This window comes from Leptodactylus fuscus, chromosome 4, assembly GCF_031893055.1.
Source record: "Leptodactylus fuscus isolate aLepFus1 chromosome 4, aLepFus1.hap2, whole genome shotgun sequence".
Classification (NCBI taxonomy): Eukaryota; Metazoa; Chordata; class Amphibia; order Anura; family Leptodactylidae; genus Leptodactylus; species Leptodactylus fuscus.
The window spans coordinates 157,236,228-157,260,229 of NC_134268.1; the positions used below are offsets into that span (position 1 = coordinate 157,236,228).

The window sequence follows — 24,002 nt, forward strand, 5'->3', positions numbered from 1 at the left end:
GAGAAAAGTCACCGCAGTCGAGATCTAAATTTCTCTTTCCAAGTTGACATTTAGTTTAAATGATTCAAAAGAAAGTCCAAGAACATTGGTAGAAGACGGATGGCAGTACTCCGGCAGAGCACCTCACTTTATACAAGATCATATTTACACCAAAGTATCAAGAGTCGTAGAAATGATACAGTTTTATATAAGGCATGATGAGAAAGCTAATATGGCCGATATAAAACACTGTGTTCTCCTAACACAGCAGTAAGAGGGAAGTAAAAACAATATTAATGGCAATGTCACCCTGCGGAACATTATCATAAAGGCAGGTGATCTCTTCTGAGTGTCATACTCCATAATATTGCTGTATTGGGATAAGATCCGGTGACTGAGCAGTATGACAGATTCATGGTCATGTTTTTAGGACCAGGTGTGAGATGATGTCCAGCTGAAAAACACACTCGAGGTACGCAGCAGCACACAGCTGGTGTTTATAGGCCTAATGTGTGAAAAGAAAACATTACCAACTAGACCATTGTATGGACAGGTCGGAAACATAGGTTATACCAATATCTGAGACTACCATATGCATGGTGCAAAAGAGTACAGCATGAGACTGAGGCCAGTTTAGCCTAATTTCCATAGCATATCTGGCTGCTGTAGCCCATTCACATAGGTGCCCGTCAGCCTATCACTGTTGTAAAACTTGGCTATTTGATTTAAAGAGGACCTTTCACCTCCTGGGGCAAACGCAGTTTTATATACTGCTAGAAAGCCGACAGTGCACTGAATTCATCGGCTTTCCCGTTCTGTGCTCCCGGTGAAGAGCTATCGGTGCTGTTACTGTAGCTCTTCACTGTCAGAAGGATGTTTCTGACAGTCAGGAACACCCTTCCTCACAGTAGCGTCTATAGTGCTGTACTGTGAGAGGGGGCATTGCTTACCACCCAGCCATGACGGCGAGTCTCACAGTACAGCGCAATAGACGCTACTGTGAGGAAGGGCGTTCCTGACTGTTTCATAGAAAGTTTCTGCATTTGTGGTCGTAATCACTGCCAACAGATCAAGACAACAGACTGATACCAATAAGATAGTTAGAGAAAATCTTTAAAACTCTGCCGAATTTTTAACTACTTATATTAGCAAAAATTCTAACTTTTAATTATTTACAAATATAGATATGATTATGTTCATGGGAATACCCCTTTAAGTACTACATAGAAAATATTATGTTTATTGAACAGGTGTTTTATAAACCATTAAAAAAAAAAGTCTTATGTTATTGATTGAACATAATCTTTTTGGTTATAATCAGCATATCTATGTAAGAAATGGGAAGATATTTATGCAGACACTTGTACTAGAGCATGGGTGCCCAATACGTCGATTGCGATCTACCTGTCGATCGCGAAGGACGTATGGGTCGATCGGGGATCCGTGTCTGCTTGTTGACAGCACAGGCTGAGAATCATCTCCGGACACTGGCAGGCCGGGGCCTTGCACTCGTTCGCAGTCAGGGCTGCGGCAGCCCCGCCTGCCAGTGACTGGAGATGATTCTCAGCCTGCTTTGTGAAGAAGCAAACACCGGAGACCTGTCTCCTGCTCTCACGCTCCGCCCTGCCCACAGGCCCCACCCCTGGCCCGCCCTGCCCCGCCCACAAGAAGTGGGTAGTAGATCTTATCCCTTGGTCAGTTTCTAAAGTAGCTCACATGCTCAAAAAGTGTGAGCACCCCTATACTAGAGTATTTTTATTATTTTATGATTTTAGACCCTTTACATGTCCATCACAATAGCTCAATCTAACAGAAAAGAGTTTGAACATACAATATGAAAGATTTCCATAATTCGTATAATTTTATTGTGTATTCACGGTAAGTGCTGTGTCAAAATCATCTAGACCAACTACAACAGTGTTCATTTTACCGTACATTAAAATTTAAGATTTATTTGGTGATATTGATGATCTTTTCTGCATGAATTCCTTTAATTTGCTTGGAAATGAGCTCAGCCACAATTTTCTTTTCTCCAACTTTCTTAGGGGCACATATAATCTTGGAGCGAAAGATTCCTCCAGGTTTAACATCCCTGTGTATAAAGTGAAAATATCATTACTGAAGCAAGATATATAATGAAAATAGAATATAATAGGGATAATAGTTCTGTGATAGATAGATAGATAGATAGATAGATAGATAGATAGATAGATAGATAGATAGATAGATAGATTAAAGTAAATATATGAGCTACGAGCAAAGTAAATCCTACAGGACTTCCAGGAGGGACAGAGTGTACTGTACAGTATGCGGGACTCTCACTGTCACCCCTATGAGTCGAAATTTGCTCTGCTTTTTACTCAGATCTCCTGCTCCAAATCATATAATTCCATATATCAGTTCAGCGCCTGTCCCTGAAAGAGTAATAGCTCGAAGTGACCGCCATTACTTGAACTGTCCTCTGTTGCTCCTTTCCCCAGCAGTCCCTGCTCATCTTGTTGGCCGTTATCCTGCCATAGATGGCTCTTACCCTGCCCTGAGTGAACTTAACCAATAATGGCTCATGATAATTTGCCTTACCCTTGGTCAAACTTTTCCAGTCTAAAGAGCCCAAGTCCTTCCACATGCAGCTCGCACTTCTCTAAGGGAATACTTAGAGTATTCTTAAATGTGAATGTACAGGAAAAGTCTTCATCAAATTTTCCAGTTTCTGGCATCTAAATAAAAACAAAGGGTAAAATATTTGGTGGCATTGATGACAGCGCTTCATTCTGGGAGTATAGTGTCCATGTTAGAACAGAATGCTACAGTAATGTTTATTACAGAGGGATACAATCTGTAAGATATTTCGACCACTGTGTGTGAATGTACGGGTCAGTTATTCTGCTATATCCATGATCCTGTTACACTGGTCACATATCACAGGTGACTCAAGGAAGTAGTTTAGTTTTTGAACTAAAAAGAAAAAAAAAATTACATACGTATTTTTTTCTGCATATATTTAATATGAATGTGTCACAAATGTTAGCATAAAATTCTTATATGGGGTGTCCTGACTTTTTACAAGACTGTACAACTTCAGATGTACCAAATATTAGGTTCTTGTGTTGTGCATACATGAGCATAGTATGACTCCATATAGCTGCCACGTTATGGCCAATATGGTGGTCATAGAGGTGCATTGGACCTACTGTACATCTGTATGACTCCACATTCATTTTTAGGCATACCAAGTTTTTATTTCATTTTATTCCATTCCATATGTATATGGCAGAAAAGCATATCTGTGCTATGTTCTATCAAGTGTGGTATTATGGAGGTATTCGCCTCTAAAAACTTTGCTCTTTGGGAAGAATTTGAAGATATGTCATGTGGCATAATGCTTCAAGGAGTAGATGCTGTTAACTTCTCTAGGGCGCAAGGCGAGAATCATTAGACTAAGGACCATCGTGACATCCGCAGCAAAAAAGCGCTGCAGGAAACACCATGGAGACAACACATTGTGGTTCTTCCCGCAGCACAGAAAGTACACAGAGGTTTCCACAGCAGACTTTCTGTTCAATTACACCTATATCGGAACCACTGGCGTTTGCGTAAATATAATGGACATGCTGCGATTTCTATAACTGCAACAGTTTTGGAAATCGTCGCGTGTCCACAGTGCATATCTTACCACAAAGTGGGGATGGGATTCAGTAGAACCCCTGGCCTTAAAGTGACTTCTCAGCACATTAGAAACACAGTAAAGCTCACAGAAATGTGTGTGATCTGCCTATGTACAGCATATTTATATATGACTGAGAGGAAAGAGATGGGTATACGATATAACAAGTGAAACTTACCTCCACTTTAATTGGTGGGTATATAAATGGTATGACCAGGCACTCGCTATTTTTTTCTTCACTATCTTTAGTTTCTGTTATGACATTAACCCTGATCATCAGCTCATCGTCCACTAAAGTCATAGACTTCATGTATTTCTCAGCAGCGACGTTCACAGGAATGGTGGCAACTACATATGCCATGCAGAAGGAAAACACAAAGAAAGAAGATTAATATACATATACCATTATTGCTACATAATTTATGTTATTAAGAAGGATCTGTCAGCTCTCCCAAAATATCTGTGTAAGACTTCATTCATATGAACATGTGCATGAGCCGGGTCCGTGGTTGAACAGAAGGGACGGCACATGGATGATGTCTGTGTGTTGCCCGTGTTTTCAACAGACCCGTTAATTTACTCCATACATGTGCCCATGAAACTGTGTATAGGGCCATAGTAATGAATGGGTCAGTGTGCTAGCAAACTGTAAACAGACCCAGTTATGTTATGAGGCCTAAGGGTGAATTCACACTGAGTAAACGCTAGCTTATTCTGAACGTAAAACACGTTCAGAATAAGCGGCGTCTAAAGCAGCTCCATTCATCTCTATGGGAGCCGGCATACGAGCGCTCCCCATAGAAATGAATGGGCTGCTTCTTTCACTCCGTGCAGTCCCATTGAAGTGAATGGGGAGTGCCGGCGTATACGGCAAGCTCTGCTCATGCCAGAGCGTACACGCAAGTTTTTTTTCAGAACTCTGCATTTTACTGTTCCTCTGTTATACCTTCTATGAATGAATTGAAGACTTGATGTTATTTTTACTCTCAAAGTTTATTTCTTTTTAATTTTTTGCTATTGTGTCGGGGGAGGGGATGTGGTGAACATTTTTGGAATATACTTTATTAACCTATTAAACTCCCTTTTAACAGAAAACAGGTTTCCAGTTCCCATTAACAATGATCTAACTGAGCAGTGCCAATGTTCACATGTACTCAGAGCAGTATGTAGAACTGAAGCCTTCACCAAAGAGGTGATGGACACTTCCAATGGCTCAATCTCTGGTTTTATACCACCTAGAAAAATGATTCTGTTATCACATGAAAGCTGAGATTAAATTCTAAGATGAAGTACAGTTGGGAATGTGTTTTTGTATACAGCATAAACTGTGTACCTTAAGTTCAAATTCCCGACTATGTTTTACCTAGTCATATTTACAATTCTTTTACCGCTAGTATTTCAGAATTTAGAACCATTTTTGCAGTTGGTAAAACCAGAGATTCAGCCATTTGAAGTGACCATTTCCCCCTTTGGTAAATGCTTCAGCTCTACATATTCACAATACAAATGAAAGTTGTAGTCTGTTTTATAATAAAAAGGACTTTTCAGATAGACAGGGGCGTAACTTGAGGGGGTGCAGAGGGTGCAGTCACACTGGGACCCAGGAGCCTTAGAGGGCCAGAAGCACTGTCATCAGTATTGAGATTGCATCTTCTATCTGGCCCATAAACCAAGGAGACCCACAGATTATCCTAACCATACTAAGGTGGATTAAACTCCATAGCACCCGTAACCATCACTATCAAGAATTCTCTGTAGGGATATGGTAGGGGGCCCCGGACAAAATATTGTACCGGGGCCCACAAGACTTTAGTTACGCAGCTGCAGACTGGTGATATTTTGGCTGCATTTCTGAAGCAATCTCTTATGTGAATTACACTGATGAATTTTTTCAGTTCTAGCGATTAGTAAAACACAAAGTTGATAATGAACATCAGCATGAATTGTGGACTGTTACAGACTACAGATAGTTCAGGGGATACAGCTGTCACAAGTTGTCATTCATTATAATACCTTGTTTCTCTGCCACTTCCACGGTCTCTACGATGGATGCCAGTGTGGCAATAATCTTGCCTGTATAGGCCTGCAGCTGACAGCCAGCAGTGACACTCACTGTTTTTGGCTCATTTGATTGATTTTCAACCAAAATATTAAGGGCCAAGGGATCCCCGGGAGGTAACTCCTTTTCTCCTGTGATCTGTATCTTAATGCCAGGTGGAGGGAGTGCTGGAGGAGCCGCAAACACTAAACATGTGTCTGACTTTAAGTTAGAGCAGGCAGTTTGGAAAGTCTCCCTCTCTTCTGGAGAACCTGAAAAACAAAGATAAATTGATATGTTACATTATTACAACCCCTCCACTCTTTATGTCCGTCCTTATCTTCATACTTGGTTCAAGATTTCTCCAGATTTCCAGCTAAAAAAACCTTTTGTGTTACCCAATAACAGCCAACAGAATAACGCAATTTTTTTTTTGTAACTGGTGATCTCATGCCACATATGTAGAGATGTCTCAAACAAAGAGCAAAGGGAAGGAAGAATGTAATTTTTTCTTACTAGAAAACATGTCAGTCAATTCAATATTTTAGAGAGGTTTTTCAAATTTATCATCTATCCACAGAAAAGAGGGTGATATTTAAGAGGCCAGGGGGGAAGGCACCATTAGGATCTCCATCAATCACTAGTCTTGAATCTCCTGTTCCTCATCAATGGCAGGACTGAAGTTGGAAGGAGTTTTACTGAAGTGAAGAATGCTACTGAATGCCACCGTACTTTTTTTTTTCTATTTCCCCCTATATCCTCCCCCACACAAAAATAACAAAAGTTAATCAATAAACTATATATACTTCAAAATGGTGTCAACAGAAAGTAGAAGCCCTGATACAGCTTTCTCTACTGCAAGGCACACCTTCTGTGTCATGGCTGGCTAGAGAAGGGTGCTCTTGTTTGCTGAGGCACCATCATGAATGAGCAACGTGCAGTTTCTTCTGTTTTTATTTAGGCCATCATACAACCCTGGATATATACATGAATCAGGAACGACAGTGTGCTTCACATTATACGTTATATATATATATATATATATATATATATATATATATATATATATATATATATATACAGTATGTATATATGTGTATATATATATATATATATATATATATACACACACACACACACAGTAATGTTTGTGATATGAGTGTACAGATTGCTTCTTACCTTCTTTGTGTTTGTATTCCAATGTAATATCTTGTCTCAAGTTCTTATTGACTGCTTTTGTACTGATGAATTTTCCAATACTCTTTTTCTCTTCTCTTATCACGCAGACTTCTTCCTCTCCACATGTTTCTTTCACCATCCATTCAATCTTGTCGGCATTTACCTCAGCAAACACGAATTTGGCATCATATGGCAGATATACCACTCCCTTTTTTATAGCTGTCAGAGAACAAGGTCCACACTGGAAGATGCCTAAATGTAGAAATGTAATGAATATTAGTCCATATATCATAAATAGCCATACCTTCTCCATAGTCACCCAGATGTAGAATGTTTGTTCTAAACAGTTTCATGTCTTTAATGTGGCACAGTCATGGGATGCCACCTATACCCAAAAACATAATACTGGTGCAGCCATGTGTATCTGCAATTTTATATTTATTCACACTGGGAAGACTGTTCTCAGGATCAGAGGGGTCCAAGTGCTTGGATCCCACCTAGTCAGCAAGTTATGGCCTTTATAATATTTTTGATAGGTCACCACATGGTTTGGGAGCACAACCCCTTTAAAGGGCTACTCATATGATGTAAAAATGAGGACATACTGCTAGTCTAGGTCGCTGAGAATGAAGGGGCCACATCCCTTTTACAATTTTTTTAAACTTTGAAGAGGACACAGACTTACACAGTGCTTAGGACTTTGTGAGTCTCGGAGGTTGAACCCCCACTCATCATAAAGTGATGGCATGTCCGAGAAACTGGCCATGTCTCTAGAATTTATCACTGTAAGTTTTGAAATGGTTTAATCACTAAACACTTATCTTAGTTCTGGAGATCCGACCTCTGAGACCACCAGTAATCAGAAGAACAAGAGTCCACTGTATGAATGCACATAAACCACGTGATTGCACCACTCCATTCACTTTTATGTGACTAAGAAAGCTAGCCGAGTACAATACGCCATAACGCCCATAAAGATGAATGAAAATGTCTGTGCATGCGCACCACTGCTCCATTCACATAGGGGATTTGTGAATTTGTGAATCCCTGTTCTTCTATTCATTTATTTAAAGTTATTTTGTCATTAGAGGAACACTTTAAGCGCTGTTAGTAGGAAAACCCCTCAAAGGACTCACATTTACTTATAACGGTGCTGTGAGATTGACTTGTGGCCATAAGTTTACTGTGTATGGCTTTCTTATTTACTTAAAGAGGTGAAAGATACAGAATTGTATATTAAAAAAACAAAAAGAAAAAAAAACTTAGAAATCTAACGTTGAAAATATTAATTTTAAGTTTTATGCTTCAATAAAGAGGAAGATTACTGAAGATACTGTTATCCATTGGCCTTTTTCTGGATACTCTGTAAATTGGTGGAAGATGACATAAATTTATCAGTAAAGTGTCAACTGGGTGTTACTAATTGGGAATTTGTCCTTACACAGTCTTACTGGCAATATATTCATACATGTCTGGGACATATGCACAACATAGAATTACAAAGAAACATGCTCCAGAAATGCTATTTTATGGGGAAATGCAAGTAAAACAGACATGTTAGAAGAGGTGATCGCTCCTCTTTAACCACTTCAGTACCGGGCCAATTTGTGGTCCAGGACCAGACACATTTTAGGTTTATTTTGTATGTGCGGTTTTGAGGGCTGTAACATTTTTCTCGTATGTCTCAGTCAACTAATTTTTGCATCTTTTTTCGGGGACACATAGGGCTTTATTTTTATGTTGTTTTTATTTTCAAATGTGTTTTAATTTTTTTTTTATATCCGGGAAAATATAAACAAAATAGGAGGGAAATTGTGTCTGGTTTTCAATTTATTTTTTTCAGATTGTGTCCCCATAAGGTGATAAGAGACCTTTGGGGACATCTGATCACTTTTTTTTTGTACTGGAGGCAGATTTATCCTATAACTGGGGCTGCTACATTTAGCCTCAGTTGCAGGAGAAATCCAGCCTCCTGCATGCTGTATATACAGCTTACTGAGCTGATATGGGTCCTGTAGGACCCAGCAGCTCTTGCAAGACCCTGCTCCCAGTGGATCACGTGACCGCCGGGTCAGAGAGCAGCCGAATTATGGCAGCGACCATAGCTGGGTCTCATTGAGCGTTGTATACACAGCGATCGAGAAGGCAGGGGAGGTAATAAATCTTCCCTGCCATCTCTCTGGGAGCTCCGGCTGAAATTACAGCCGGTTCCCAGCTTCAGTAGCTGCACAATCTCCGTGCAGCTGCTGTGTTCTGACTGGATGTACCGGTACGTCCTGTCAGAACTAGGCAACCACTTCTCGGACGTATATAGTCTATGGGCGGTCCAGAAGTAGTTAAGGTTCCTTCTGGCCTCCTCTTGCCATACTGAGCCTAGCATTATTGGCCAGTTCTAGGGCAGGGGATGTCTCTCAGCCCCCTTAGTTCCCCCCCCCCCCCCCCACACAAAATAATAACCCCTTAGTGGTCTCTGCACTTGCACACTCCACATCAGTTGTGAGGCTCTGGTGCTGCCATTATTACATTATTGCTAGTCAAAAACACATCTACCACAACTTGTTTTGTTCCATCTTTACTCTCCCTTGTTATAGTCATTATATGTTGAAGACTTAAAACAGAAAAAAGCAATAAACCATCTTATAGGAGCTCTGCCTGTGGGTTTGATAAAACTATGAAAGGCACCTTACTTTAAGACATTTATAAAAAGAACTGTTCTCTATCAATAAGATGGAAAGCCGTCATCTTGGCCAGACAGCTTACCTTCACTTGGTTCCTGTGGTGTTGCGTCAATTGCTTGCCAGCCATCATATCCATCAGGAAGGTCTGGTCGTTTCATCCATACATCATTCCATACATGGAAGTTCCTACAATAGACAACTGTCCTATAATTTTTGGTAATGGATGTAATTGTAACCAGTATGTGATGTATAATATGGAGATGATAGAGAGACGAGACATACGTATATGTGACATCCTGGCATCACCTGACAACCTCTCAGCCAATAGTCAGTGGTATTTGGATGCCTTATAGTACTGATGGCACAGACAGTATAACAGATGTTGTGGGCATGAAGAAGAGGCATTTTAGTAATAGTCATGCCAGGAATGGACATGTTATTTATCACTGCGTGATCCAAAGAAATTACACCATTTCCTTTTGTAATACACAGCAGTAAAACTTTCAAATAGAACTAGGGAACCATAGGAGTAGCAGAAATAGAACAAAGTTTAGTCAGATTGAATCTATACAGGCAAATGGTAAAGTAAATCCTAGAAGGAAAGGAGAATATCTGCCCCATGCTATGAGCCTGACTACAGTACAGACAATGGACACGTAACCCTTTTGTTGCCAATAATCTAATTTTGTCCAATTCTGTTTTGCAATACAACAGTTTGATCTGTGACTGTCCACGGAGTGTCTTATATTGTTTTAGTGAAAAATCTGTTGTTAAGGGTTTTTTTTGGGCAAGAGCTTAACAGCAAAACAGTAACACAGCCTGCTATTCTGAAAAATACACAGATGCTGTTTGCTACTCTTAAACAGCAAGGCCTAGTCCTCAAATTATTCCATGCTATACTGCCACTCATGTTACAACAGTTACCACCACTGAAAACACGCAGCCAGACATGTTCTGCAGCCTGGTCCATCATATTAAGCCATATTTTACTGCCTGCTACTCATGCCGCCTCAGCTACCACCACTTCCACCACTCAGCCACATATGTCCTGTGGCCTGGTTCTACATATTATTCCATGCCATACTGCCACTCATGTTGTCACAGCTATCACCTCTTCCACCACTCTGAGAGACATATCCTGCTGCCTGCTCCACCATATTAATCAATGCCGCAGCTATCACCTCTGCCAGCACTGATAGATGCGTCCTGTGGCCTGGTCCATCACATTCCACCAAAACAAAGAAAAAGTAAAGGTACCCACTTAAAAAAAAAACCTGTGCCATAGTATATTGCAATGTCAATGCCATTTTAATTTCACATCCCTTCCACTGAAGGGATCATTTTTGACAGCTTTTTTTTTTTTTTTTTGGGGGGGGGGAGTCAGAGGAGACAAATTTGTCTCTCAAATAACAAGCCAGTAGTACTCACAAGCCATCATAATGTGCTAATTTTTATATAAAACAATTGCTTTTTGCAATAAATCCGGCGTGTGTGTACAAGCCATGTGTGTATAAGCCATAGAACTTGGCAGTTTTTATTCACTATTGCTTGAACAATACCGTATAGTATATCCTTAATCTGCCCTGGATACTTTAATCTAGATTTATGATGAATACGACTATAATAATAATAATAATACAGTTTATTTATATGGCGCCAACATATTCCAGAGCGCTGTAATATAAAGAGTGAATCTCTTCAGAAGCGGTGTATTAGGATATTGAAGCAGTTCTCTTACCAAATAGAATCACTGCAGTAGTCGTCTAACTTTTCTCCTTTCTCATTCAAGTAAAAGTCAATCTTCAGATTCTCCTCAGTATCATGAGCTGAAGAAAAGTTGGTGACGCTTCTTGCAGGGATTCCTATGCAGCGCATTACTATTATAAGGGAAAAGTAAACAGATAAAGGGACATATCAGCTTGTTTTACTCCAGCCCTGGAAATAAAATGGGGTGATAAATAATATGGTGGAAATAAACAGTGGCAATAATGGGCTAAATCTCAGGCTCTCCCTACAGCACCGATGTAGTGTTCAAGTGCTAGCCGTGAGCTTGCTCTTTTTTGATGAATTCGAAACACAGCTCCATTTTCATGGACTTGACTTTTCCCATTCAAAATCAATGGGTTAATAAAAAAAAGGACATGGCTGCGACAAAACCCGAAAGAGAGTTGGTATGGCTGTGTGAATATAACCTTACTTTGATCAATGGGTTATCCGATTTCTTAGGGCTAGTTCACACAGGGCAAGAGGGGGCGGATTTTGATGCGGAATCCGCCTCATAATCTGTCCCCTCACAATAGAGGTCTATGTAGACCGCTAGTATTCTTTTTTCCGCTAGCGGTTTGTTCCCATTCGCGGAAAAAAGAAGCGAGCTGCCCTTTCTTCAGGTGGATTCTGTGGCTGATTCAGCCGCGGCGTCCGCCTCTGGACAGCACCCTCAGGACTAGGCCCATTCATTTGGTCCTAATCCAAAGCGGAAAGCCGCGACAGAATGTGTTCACGTGGAACCCCGTATGTACTAGCCCTTAAAGGGACTTTCCATTACCTAAACCTTTTTTATAGAACTTTTTAAATATATAGCTTTCTAATATCCCTTCCACCCTATGTTTATTTGGTGTCCTAAATCTATAAATTGGAATCACCTATATCCAGAAAGTATGCATTAAAAAAAATACTCCAGTATAGTAAAACAGGGCAAGTTTACCATCACCACTGACCTCCCATTATTCTGTCCTTGGTCATTGTCAATTCAGCATATCCCAAGTGATCTGTCTATATATCTTCGTATTTAGTTAGTGTCCTTTGTTTTATCGGAACTCAAGAACAAAAGCAAATATTTCTGGCATGGTTTTGGCTCACCTGTTGTCACAACTCCTGAAAATACCCAACATTGACCAAACAGAACAGGTCTTTTTGTTTTGTAAAATTGCTGCAGAATGGCGCTGCTTCCTGTCCAAGTGGTGGGAGAAACCCCTGCACCATAATTTCCCGACCAGTTTCCTGTTAGGACTCCATTGTCATCATTTGAATTTACCTAAGAAAAGGACATATCTGGCCAGTTATGGAAGAACATATTTACAATGGTGTATAAAAGACATCTGCCCCTTTAAATATTTCTTATTATTTTGTTATTTCCTAATGGCAGCATTTGGCCATACAAGTCAAATACTGAATTAAATAATCGAAAAGTATATGCACTATCTCTGAGTACAGTATTTCCCCTCCCCCTCTATTATATGCCAGCAACATAGTAGCATTGGGAACCCGACAGATCTCCTTCTAGTAGACATTGCTATATTTTATATGGGTCATGGATGTCCCGGTAAAATTTCAGTTTGATGTGATTTTTCATGTGCTTATTGTAACATATTGTTGACTTGCAGCACCAACTCTGCAAAGAAACTGTAAGTTCTCCCTTATTAGCCAAACTGTTCAATATTTTTGTAGTGTATGGATTGTGTTATAGGAGGGTAGACATGTTCCCTACTATAAACAGAGCAGCTGGTAACAGATCATCTTTAATTTGACTATTTAAATTTGTATTGCTAAAATATATAACTTATCATACGTTTAATATATTATATTGTACATAATATAAAGAAGTGAAAAAAAAGCAGAAAAGAGCTCTAGTACAACTGAGCACATAATGAGAGTGTACAGAGAAAAAAAGGTGTATATTTAAAGAGCTGCTTGGATGGTTAAACAACTGATAAAGCCAGTAGGTATAAAATTCTGTTTAATTTCCAATAACAGGGACTCCAATTAGTTATAATACATAAAAAGCAAGTTTTTTTTTTTTCCCCTCTGTATACTCTCTTACCACTATTTTTAGAGACAATGGTCCTGGGGCCGAGCAGCAGCTTGACATTAATACTATTAAGGTTACCTTCCTTTATGGGTTTGATTACCACCCAAATTCCAGACCAGTCCAGGTGCCACCATGGTTTACCATTTAGCTTACTTATCTGAATACACAATGAGACGCTAAATAACTGAGAATAATGTGTGAAACATACTAAGGCTGAGAATTTCCTTGATAGAATCACAGGGTCCCTCCTCGCGGCTGGTTTGAGTCCACTACGATCAAGAAGAAAGAAGCAACAATCCAACACATTTTCTTCATGCTGAAAAATTGAAAGTGAAACATGACATGCGATATACAATATGGATTCTCTTCTTAAAAGCCTTAATGATTTCTGGACCATATTATGTGACTATTTCATAATTGGAGTATGTTAAAGCATCTCCACATTTTTTTTTTATTCTATAGTGTGTTAGAAAGATATCAAGTCATCTGTATTTGTGAGTTTTTTTCACGCTCTTCTTATCTTCAATGTGACCCACAATAAGATTGTCTGACTGACACAGGGTCTTCTATGTGGAAAGGAAGCCAGGTTCTCTATTCATTCGTGAGAACCTCCATGTAAGTATTATAGGAGTGAGTATAGAAAGTGACTCTGTGTCAGTGGAGAGTCTGGTTGTGGGTCACATGATAGAGCTCAGGACCTGTAACACATGAATACAGACACTAGGCTACCACTAGATTCACATGTATCTTACTAACAGGGTAAAAATTAAAAATGTTTATGGCAATGCTTCTCCATCTCAAAGATGTATAGCATATTCATAGGATATACCATAAATGTCTCATAGATGCTGGTCACGTATATGGGGTATGAACCCAGCAGCTTCAGTTTTCAGTATATATTGGCTTATCTCCCTTGTCTTAAACTAAGCTTTTGGGACATGACATAAGAGGCAGGGTGTATCATGTCATTCTTCTACCTTAATGACAAAGGTACGTAGCGAGTTGCTATTTAAACAGACCTGGCTTACATATAATGCAGTATTTCAATCCCTAGGATTTCCCAATGGTCCAAATATATTCTCAGCAGTTATTACCATGTCACAATCTGTAGAGAATGTTCTGCTTCACTGACACATTAGAATGAAGATACTATGTACACGCTATCATGAGAAAAGACATTGCTGTGCTCTTGACTGATTTGCTTAACCATTACAATTCTACATCTTAAACCAAGAATCAGTCTTTTCTCATTGAATGAAAGTACAATAATAAAGCGGCATTATGAACATGTCAGCACCTCCCAACGGCTTCTATCAGCAGTATATAGAAAGTATACAGTCTGCCTTTATTCTTGTACTGAATTGGCAGGGAGATTGAGTTTACAATTCCACTCCCAATAATAGGCACAAATTCAACAACAATAATGTAATATTGTTACCTCTGATACAATCTCTAAAGATTCTGCCTACTTTGTACAATCCCTCGGTGATAGACGAAGCGTTCCATAATAATCTGATCACAGAATGTCCTACTGCTAAGTCTTCCAGCATTCTGCCGTAATCTAATCGGTGGAGAACCCGGTAGCAAGTGTTCAATTTAGTCAGAGCATAACCCCAGGGGGAAATTAGATATTACACTGTTTTCACTGAGAGGAATGGTCTGTCTGTATAATACTCCAATATGCTAGGTCATCCAGTGCAATAGACACTGCTCTGTGCACTAGCTAATAGAGCAAGGGCCTGAAGAAAGAACCCCCCCCCCCCCACTAACTGTAACTCTAGATAACATAACATCTTAAAGGGGGTTTACTTATCTTAACAGGTAGATGTTCTGCTTGGTTTCATAATTACTGACATTGTGATTTTAAAGGAATTCGACATGGAGGTTGGAGAGCTAACCACAGATCTTCTGTGGATGTAGACTTGCTTAAATGCTTCTGTCTCTTCATGTAATCCCAGACAGATTCAATGATGTTTAGATCAGGGCTCTCTAGGGGCCATATCATCCCTTCCAGGACTCCATCTCCAAATGGTGGTCACACCAAATATTGATTTGATTTAGATACTTATTTTGTCAATTGTCAAAAATAAACTATTAAGGGCTCATTCACATCTGTGCTCCGTTCTGCAGGTTTCTGTTTCCTGCACAAAACAGAGGCAGGAGACAGAAACCTGCAGGACTCTTTCAAACCCATTCATTTGAATGGGTGAGAAAGCTGTCCGGCCGTGAGCGGTGGTGAGCGTTTTATGCTCTCCGCCACGAAACAGGTTATTTTAATCCGGACAGAGTCGGACATGCAGTACTCTGTGTCCGGATTTTAAAAAATGGTTTCGCGGCGGAGAGCATAAAACGCTCACTGCCGCTCACGGACGGACCCGGTCTGTGGTTTCCGTCTTCTTGCATGCAGAAGATGGAAACCACAGAACGGAGTGCCGAACGCAGGTGTGAACCTAGCGTAAGACACCTACTTTTTAAAGTATTCTTACTGTGGAGAATTTTTTCCACACCTGCCTAAAACTTTTGTACATTATTGTTTATATACAGTATGTTATATATTATGCCTGTCTTAAAAATGTCTTTCCCATTTACAAGGTTACACTGAAGTAGATACATACCTGCCCAAAATTCCATGGTCTGGCTTTGATGTTACTTTGTGATCCAACATAAATGTAGCCAGTATCGTTCAGAACATATTCTTTCCTCTCTTCCTCATTTGGCATATATACGTTGTCATCTAATAACAAACATATTCAGGCAAAGGTTAAATCTGAACAATGGTAAGGTTGTTTCTTGAATTAATCTGGAAGCCTCCTTCCATTCTCATGGTAGTGATGTAGACATAGTGCCGCTCCCTCTACTGTGCCTGTGCTGAGAGTGTTCAGGGCAGACCCAGTAGAAGAGGCAGTTATGCCATCTTGCATCCCTGTGGATGTTGTGTATCTGTGACTGTACTTGATACCTTCAGCTCAGGGACAGCACCGGAGGTTTCCGCCACTATCATCTTGTATCCCCGTGTATCTGGCCCTGTTTACAGATGTGTTTGCATCCCTGTGGATGTTGTGTATCTGTGACTGTACTCGATACCTTCAGCTCAGGGACAGTACCGGAGGCTTCCGCCACTATCATCTTGTATCCCCGTGTATGTGGCCCTGTTTACAGACCTACCATGGTCAGTTTCACAGTGAGAGCCATAAAGTAGGATTACAGCTTGTTATGCCATTACACATAAATGTATGAAAATTTTCTTGAAAGTGGTCAATCTCTTTTAGTGTCCCTTTAAGTAAAAACAAAAGTTGGATTATATCTTGGGCCACAATCTTCAGTCCTTCATCAGACTCCATGATGCCCGCTCCCACTTTACAGGCTTTTCTCGTGTGCACATGTCCCTCCCACTAATACATGTTACATGTTAGGTCTCTGTGACCAGGATACTGATTTGTTCTGCATTTGTTCTCATGTAGCGACACATCTTTCTTCCTAGACTGCTTTTGCCTTCTATAGCTCATGATGGATCTCTTCTCTCTCGTGCAGGCAGACACTGATGCTGAGTTGTATGTGGTTTACTCTTTAGTTCTAATAAATTTATATTAGATGAAATTTTTTAAGTAGTGAGTAAAATATATTCCATATCAGCAGCATAAATTCAGCAGAAAAACTGGATGTAAAAAAGTGAATATATGTTACCTTTGCACCAAGGGTTGCACAAGACATAAATGGGGCAATCTCCAGTCATAAACACAACTCCTCTTCCTGTTATTACGCTTAGGAAGTATTTTCCAATGATCGCATTGGCTGGAGATGCCACATCTACTATAGCCTAAGAAGACAAGATAGCATGTTAGTACAAGTATTATAAGACATTAAACTGTAATTCTTAATATATGGCAATAAAACATTGTAAGAAATGTCAAATACACTATTGTATGACTTAGTTACCTCTTTGCCATGACGGTCTTGGATTTTAGCACTCCACTCATTAGGTAGGCATGGAGAATTGATCTCAATAACTACAAGGGTTCCATTTCCTTTCATTGGACGGGACCCTAGTATTAATCAAAAAGTTTATTCAATACATGGGTTTTGGTTGTGGCTTGGTTTTTGCAAAATTGACATATTTTGGTTCTGCTATAGAATCAGACTATATTGCCATTATTGATTCTCAGTGGATTTTACTAATTGAATTTGTTAGGATTTGACTACTGGTTGTCCAATCCTGTCTAACTGTCCCGAATCTATCTCACTAATGGAATTCTAACAACCAGATCAAGCTTGCAAAATCCAAGGTTGTATTACAGATCCATTTACAAGCAACAATGTATACACATCATGGAATAAAATCCATTTCCACTCAAGCCATAGCTTGTCTATATACATAAGATTCTGCTGCGTTTTCTCAATGTGGGACCCCGACTTAAAAGTTATTATGTTGTACTCTTACCAATTGTGAACTGCAAGGTTACTTTATCTCTCGGAGTCAGTTCTCTGTCAAATAAAATCTTTAATTTGAATGGCTGTCCACGTCTCACAATGAGGTGTTTGTTGTCATACTCGGAGGTGTTGTGCTGACAAGCATTCTCCTGCTTGAAGAAATCCACTTTTGTTGCCCTCAACGCCATTTCTACAAAAAAAAAAAACAAACAACAAAAAACAGGCTCAGAACATTAGATCCAGACAATTTCTGTTAAAACTTATATAAACAACCATATTCAACATCTGGAGAGCATGGATCCCAAATAAAACACCAAATATCAAATTCTGGACCCATAGTGTAGCTCTGCATAGCTTCCACTATTACACATGGATGTTTTATCTTGATGCTTCTGTAAGAACCTATGAAAAGAAATGAATTATAGACGTTCCATCGTGGTCTTACAAAGGTATCCTTCCATAGAAATATGGTTTCTAGGGGAGAATATAGAACCTCACAGAGACACCCGTATGCCTCAGGACTTCGAGCGCCTATGGGGAGCTCTGAACATCCCTCCTATCACTGTTCCCTCTTGGATGCCGGTGCAGGAAGAGGCGCTACAGTTACCGGCGACTTGGCAACTTCCACCGAGTTGCTCTGAATCCCTGGATGCTGCGTCGGCCTCTGCTGAGAGTTGATAGCTCCGTTTGCCATGTTCTTTTTCCAGATGGTTGCGCGGACTTTACTTGTTTTCATATTGGAGTTTTACTGGTTTGCGACTCATTTCATTTTGCTCTTTTCACTCATCTCCCCCCCTCCTCCCCCCTCACTCTTTTTTTTTTTTTTTACCTTTTCCTTCCTACCCTCCCGTCTGCCTCACCCCCCTCCTTTACCTTTCTCTATTTTCAAAATTTATATTGATATTGTTATTTCTGGCCTCTTTATGCTGAAGCGCATCTTTACGCTTGGGCCTGGTCCTGACTGTTTTTCGTATACCATGGACAGCTGTTATTCTATGGATGGTCATGGTCTTTGGTCTTATGCTCATTTTCTCTGCTGTTCTCTTATTTTGCCTATGGTACTGTTGTTGTTCTCTGTACTTTGAAAAAATTAATAAAGTTTGAATTAAAAAAAAAAAAGAGACACCACATATAACATATAGAATTCCATTATTTGATAGTTTAGGCTGAGCGCTGTGATATGGACCCATGGACACAGTACTGACACATGTATGACACAATGCAGAAGCACACCGACATACAACAAATCTATGTGCTTTGACCATGTAAGTGCTTCTAAAGTCCTTTCTTTCTGGTGATCTTTTTCATCCAGAATCATTCATTTTTATTGTAAAGGCATTGTATAATAATCTGTAGGATTACAGAGAATAGTAATAGAATAAGGAGTTGTTGGGTTTAGAATAACAATGCTCCGTACCATACAAGGACATTCTTGGGAGTCCTACATTCAGGACCTCCATCAATAAGCTGGAGCTGGCAGCAACTACAAAGAGTATCTCTTCCTTTAAGCCTAACTAAACTTTTGAACAAGTTTGGATTTTCAGGCAATATTTGTGTCATTAATATATTTAATGTGTAATATATGTTATTTATTAATGTATTGTACTTTATTAAAGGGTTTCCCCATCTCAGTGTTTCAGCAGTTTGCCTGTGGTCTCTTCTTCTCACTTCCTATTCACCCCCCCCCCACCTTGCTGAACAGGCCGGAGAAGTCTCACAACACTTATGTAGGTCAGATAATATGGAGATTCTTGTACAGAAAGGACTCAGTGGTATCTGTATGTTTACATAGAGAGATAACAGACTCGGCTTTAACAGCAAACTGCAATTAGCTGAACGTTTGTCCTTCCGGCAAGAGCAGTAAGTGATGCCACTTGTCCTATAGGTCCATTGTTATAGCAACACTGTGTAAACAATGGGAGTAATAAGTTCACACAGCAGGCAAACAAAGCAGCATTTATAAAGCAATATATTTAGGAAAAGTCTTCAATTTACATAAGCTACCAGTATAGATAGGATCCTTGAGATAGGACAACCACTTTAATAAATTTTTGCTATTTTCTAGGAGGGCCTGCATTTCTTTATTCTTTCCCTTGATTCTCTATTTAAAGCAATACCCTACTTCTCATTGTGTACACTGTACAGGCTTGTGTGTGTAATAAAGAATAGAGAATGAGTGTGGAGGAGGGTCACTTCAAATAGTTATATCTCAGGCACAAAAAAACCTCAAACCTGCTTCTGGTGTCATATGAAAGAGGAGATTCTCTTCCTTCATACAACACCTAGCTTTGAGTTCTACTTATACTATTTCCAGAAATATCACAGGATGACAATAGAGTCGGGATTGGGATATTTATATTAAGCTGCATATAAATATCCTTACCCTCACACTGTTATCAACCAGTGATATCTCTGGAATTAATAAAGGTAGAACTGCCAAAATGTGCTGATAAAGTATATTACAAAATGTATTCATGACACAAATGCCAAAAGAAAATCAAAATTTGTTTAGTTTAGTTTAGCCATGTTTTATGGAGGAACTGACTTGTTCAAACATTATATGTACAGTCCATTATTTTCAATGGGAACCATAAATTGCTTCAGTTTCCTCTGGTTGAATTGCAAGAAACACAGCTGATCATGTTGGGTCCCAGCAGCAGGACCCCTTGTGATCAGTGTCTTTTTGGAAGAACTTTCTAATAAAAAGACATTGCACAATGTGGCCAACCCTTTTTAAATTCCTTACATATCATGTGCACCAATAGATATGATTTATATTACAGTTTAGTCTTCCAATGATAATAAACTATCCGATGTCTGCTGATGGGTCTGCAAAGAAACAAATTTTATCAATATAATGCTTGTGTCAGCATGTGTAACACAAAAGCCAAAAACAAACAAGAAAAATGAAAGTTGCAAAACAACTGTATTGCAAAATTTATGCACAAAAACACAATATTAAAAACAATTAAAAATGTACAACTATTACTTATGTCAAAAGGTCATATGGCATATCAACCAATATCCCAAAGTACAAGAGCCAAAGAATTATCCTGTACGTGAATGGCCCTATATAACTATCCAGTTACCTATACTTATAACCATTAGTGTTCTTAGTCATATGTCAGGGCATAAGTAAAAGCTGTCACATCACAGTCCTGTCACTGTTGTTCCACCTTCCCTGGTGACAGTATGTGTTATCCTAACTGATATAACGTACATTAATACGGATGCCAACATAAACAAGACATGTAATGCAAAGTAAACACACTATGAAAGGAACTGATAGATTAGTATCATCATCTGTATAAAGCCACTTCAGCCTTTGTCTTATAGGAATCTTATGGTTATATGTACATAAAGCTTTATTGACGACTTAATGAAAACTTCTGCAACTTTCTAATAGTCTTTGTGTTTCAGTTCCTTCCTATTCTCAGTTACATTCCCCTGTTTTACCAGAGCAGATGGACCTGTGGTCCCTTGACGGTCTCTTTTTCCACTGTCTAAAGACCGAGATCGCACATAACTGATATTTTCCTCCATATAAGTGCTGTGACTTGTGTCATATGTCAATACAGCACATGATTCTGGAGGCAATGTATACAAAGTCCGGAGTGGGAGTATGGGAATGGTGGTGCCACTGTAATGGAGGACTGTGGGGTGAGTATGGGTTTATGCTATTATTCACCCAAGTACCTGCTAGACTTTTCTTTGAGTTTCAGAACATGTTTAATTGCTTTCATATGTTTCCGTTTTAATACAGTAGATCAAAGTCATTTCTGGTAGGCAAAAATCTATGGATAATAATAGATGACGGATGTGAAGGTTGAGTTATGGGTTTTGGAATCATAGAAGATGAATCTGCAGCTTAGATGAAGCTCATGGAGAGGGAAAACCTTGGTCTGATTAGCCTCATTTGCTTCTTCTATTGTGCTAGGAACCATTGCAGGTCTCCTCCCCACCTGCTCAAGTACCACAACATTACCCAACAAGTGAGGGGAATTTGGCCTTTTCTTCTCCAAATAATATTTGGCAAAATCAAAGAAATGCTGTCCCTTATAAGGGTTATCTAGGATTTACGATAGGCCATTAATATTTACATCTGCCAGGGTCCAACACCTGGGAACCCTGAAGATAACTGGTACCAAAGCAGTATGGGAGAGACATGCTCCTTACGCACCATACAATTGTAGCGGCCAGTGTAGGTACTACAATGCTGCCCCAAAGACCTCAATGGGGCAGTGCTGCACTACCTACACTAATGACTGTCCCTTTAGTAATCCTGCACAACAATTAGAGGAAACATGTCAAGGCTTATGTAATCATAATAGTACAACGACTACTGCAACGGGGAGTTGACAACGTTGCTGTTTTCAACAAAGCTGCTCTGCCACCATGGTAGGACTTCATAATGTGGTTTGATGATATGTGCTAGGGTTTGGATTTTTATTACAGTGCTATATCTTCTCACTGTAACATAGAAACTTTGAGCTCTGAACTCTATTGTGCAGGGACTATGAATAGAAATACCATGTGATGAACATTTGTGTGCAGAACGTCACTTATGACAGATCTAATGATGGTATAAGATCCTGAGAGCGAGTACTATTTGAAACACCCATTTTGAATGCCGGCACGCAGGGGGTTAAGCCGCCGGCCGTTGGCAAAGTCTGCATGCCGGCCGCTTCCATTCATTCTTATGGGTGCGTGCTATTTGAAACGGCCGTTTCGAATAGTACTCGCTCATCTCTAGTTATAACATTATCTATCACATGACATCATAGTAGCTCAGTTTAGCGGCATGATCATATAAGGATTGGTGCAGAGCTATGGTGGATCATACCTATCCTTGTCCATATGAGAAAGACAAGGTGGTAAATATAGTAAATTTCAACCTTAACAAAGAGTCTAGGTTGGGACAACGCTCTGAACACACACCTGTTTGCTCTCCTCATTTCCCATTCTCTGTCAAGGAGAATACCTTTCTCACATACACTCTCTGTACAAGTTTTTTCTTTGCTTCCTTTTTCTCTGTTTTTCATTATATGCAGTTTAACTTTTGGTAACCTTTTTATGTACATTACAGCTTTTTTAATCCTGCTCCATGGGATGTATTTTTGCTGGTACACACCCTAGTGCACATACATGTTTAGGGCTTTCACATTATGCTTTCAATGTCCAACAGAAATATATGTTGGGAGAAATTCCCATTGTATACTGTTGAATACCTCCAATGGTTGCGAGTGTATAACATGGTAGAAAACATACCGCATGGTATATTCACTTCACTAGATGCCCCTCTAGAGAATGCTGTGGGAGATTGTGCTATTCTATTCAGCAGATAAACTGACATGTATCAGACCAGAACTTGTAGACTACTGAATAATACTGTATATGGTCAGTATATCTGTGGAAATGATCATATGTGTAGCTATTGCCAATACTGCCCGTCATGCAACACAAGGGGTGATATCAACAGATAAAACCACCTCTAGGTAGTTCACCTCCTGGATCCTTAAAGACTCTGTACTGTACTGTAACTAAATGTTTTTTCAGCTATAATATTAAAATATGTACAATTCAGGGGAATTAAAAGAATTTAGATCTCCATGGAAACTATGCCAAGGTTAGGTGTTATTTGCAAATAAGAAAAAGTGCTGGAAATATTTAGCAACTAAATTCCCTGTGAATGACTATGTGCATGGAGCAAAGATATTCATATTCACACTTTACTGTTCTATAACTTTTACAGTAATGTTCTTTATGTAATATGCACTAAATATATAGTATATAGACAAGTAATACATTATTAACTCCTTATTATGGAGATCAAAAGGAGAAATATTAAATTGTCTTTAGATGATATCAACCATGGCAAGCATACATAGTACATCTGGAAGTATTGAAGGTATTTGTCACTCACCAGCTGTAGGATTTCTGAACCTTCTTATTCGGTTGCTCTCAGGTGAGATGTCGGGTGTAAACTCTACAACCTTTATATTCAATCTGAGAAGGTGATGCCAGAAGAAATTCACCAATGAGGCAATGTTTATCTAGCATTAATCATGTGACTGGGGCAAACAAGGAATATAAGAAGGTATAAGGGGTGGAGCGGATTAGTGGTTATGGCACTTACTTTATGGCTCTAATCCCATTATGGTATTTCAGACCTTGGTGACTTGAAAAACAGGAGTACTTTATGTACTGTATGAAGATTGTCATTATATT

The 24,002-nt window shown here is 39.4% G+C and overlaps 1 protein-coding gene across 1 annotated transcript; it reads right to left on the reverse strand.

Annotated features, from left to right (window-relative positions):
* Nucleotides 1-1,927: 1,927 nt before the first annotated feature.
* On the reverse strand, nt 1,928-17,962 carry TGM4 (transglutaminase 4). The gene is made up of 13 exons (XM_075272231.1): nt 17,785-17,962; nt 17,283-17,389; nt 17,031-17,163; nt 15,962-16,080; nt 13,555-13,662; nt 12,398-12,572; nt 11,277-11,415; nt 9,621-9,724; nt 6,861-7,112; nt 5,657-5,953; nt 3,822-3,991; nt 2,560-2,696; nt 1,928-2,071 (listed from the first exon to the last, which is right to left on the reverse strand). The coding sequence occupies exons 1-13, from the start codon at nt 17,960-17,962 to the stop codon at nt 1,930-1,932; spliced, it is 2,061 nt and encodes a 686-aa protein (XP_075128332.1). The 3' UTR covers nt 1,928-1,929.
* Nucleotides 17,963-24,002: the final 6,040 nt, after the last annotated feature.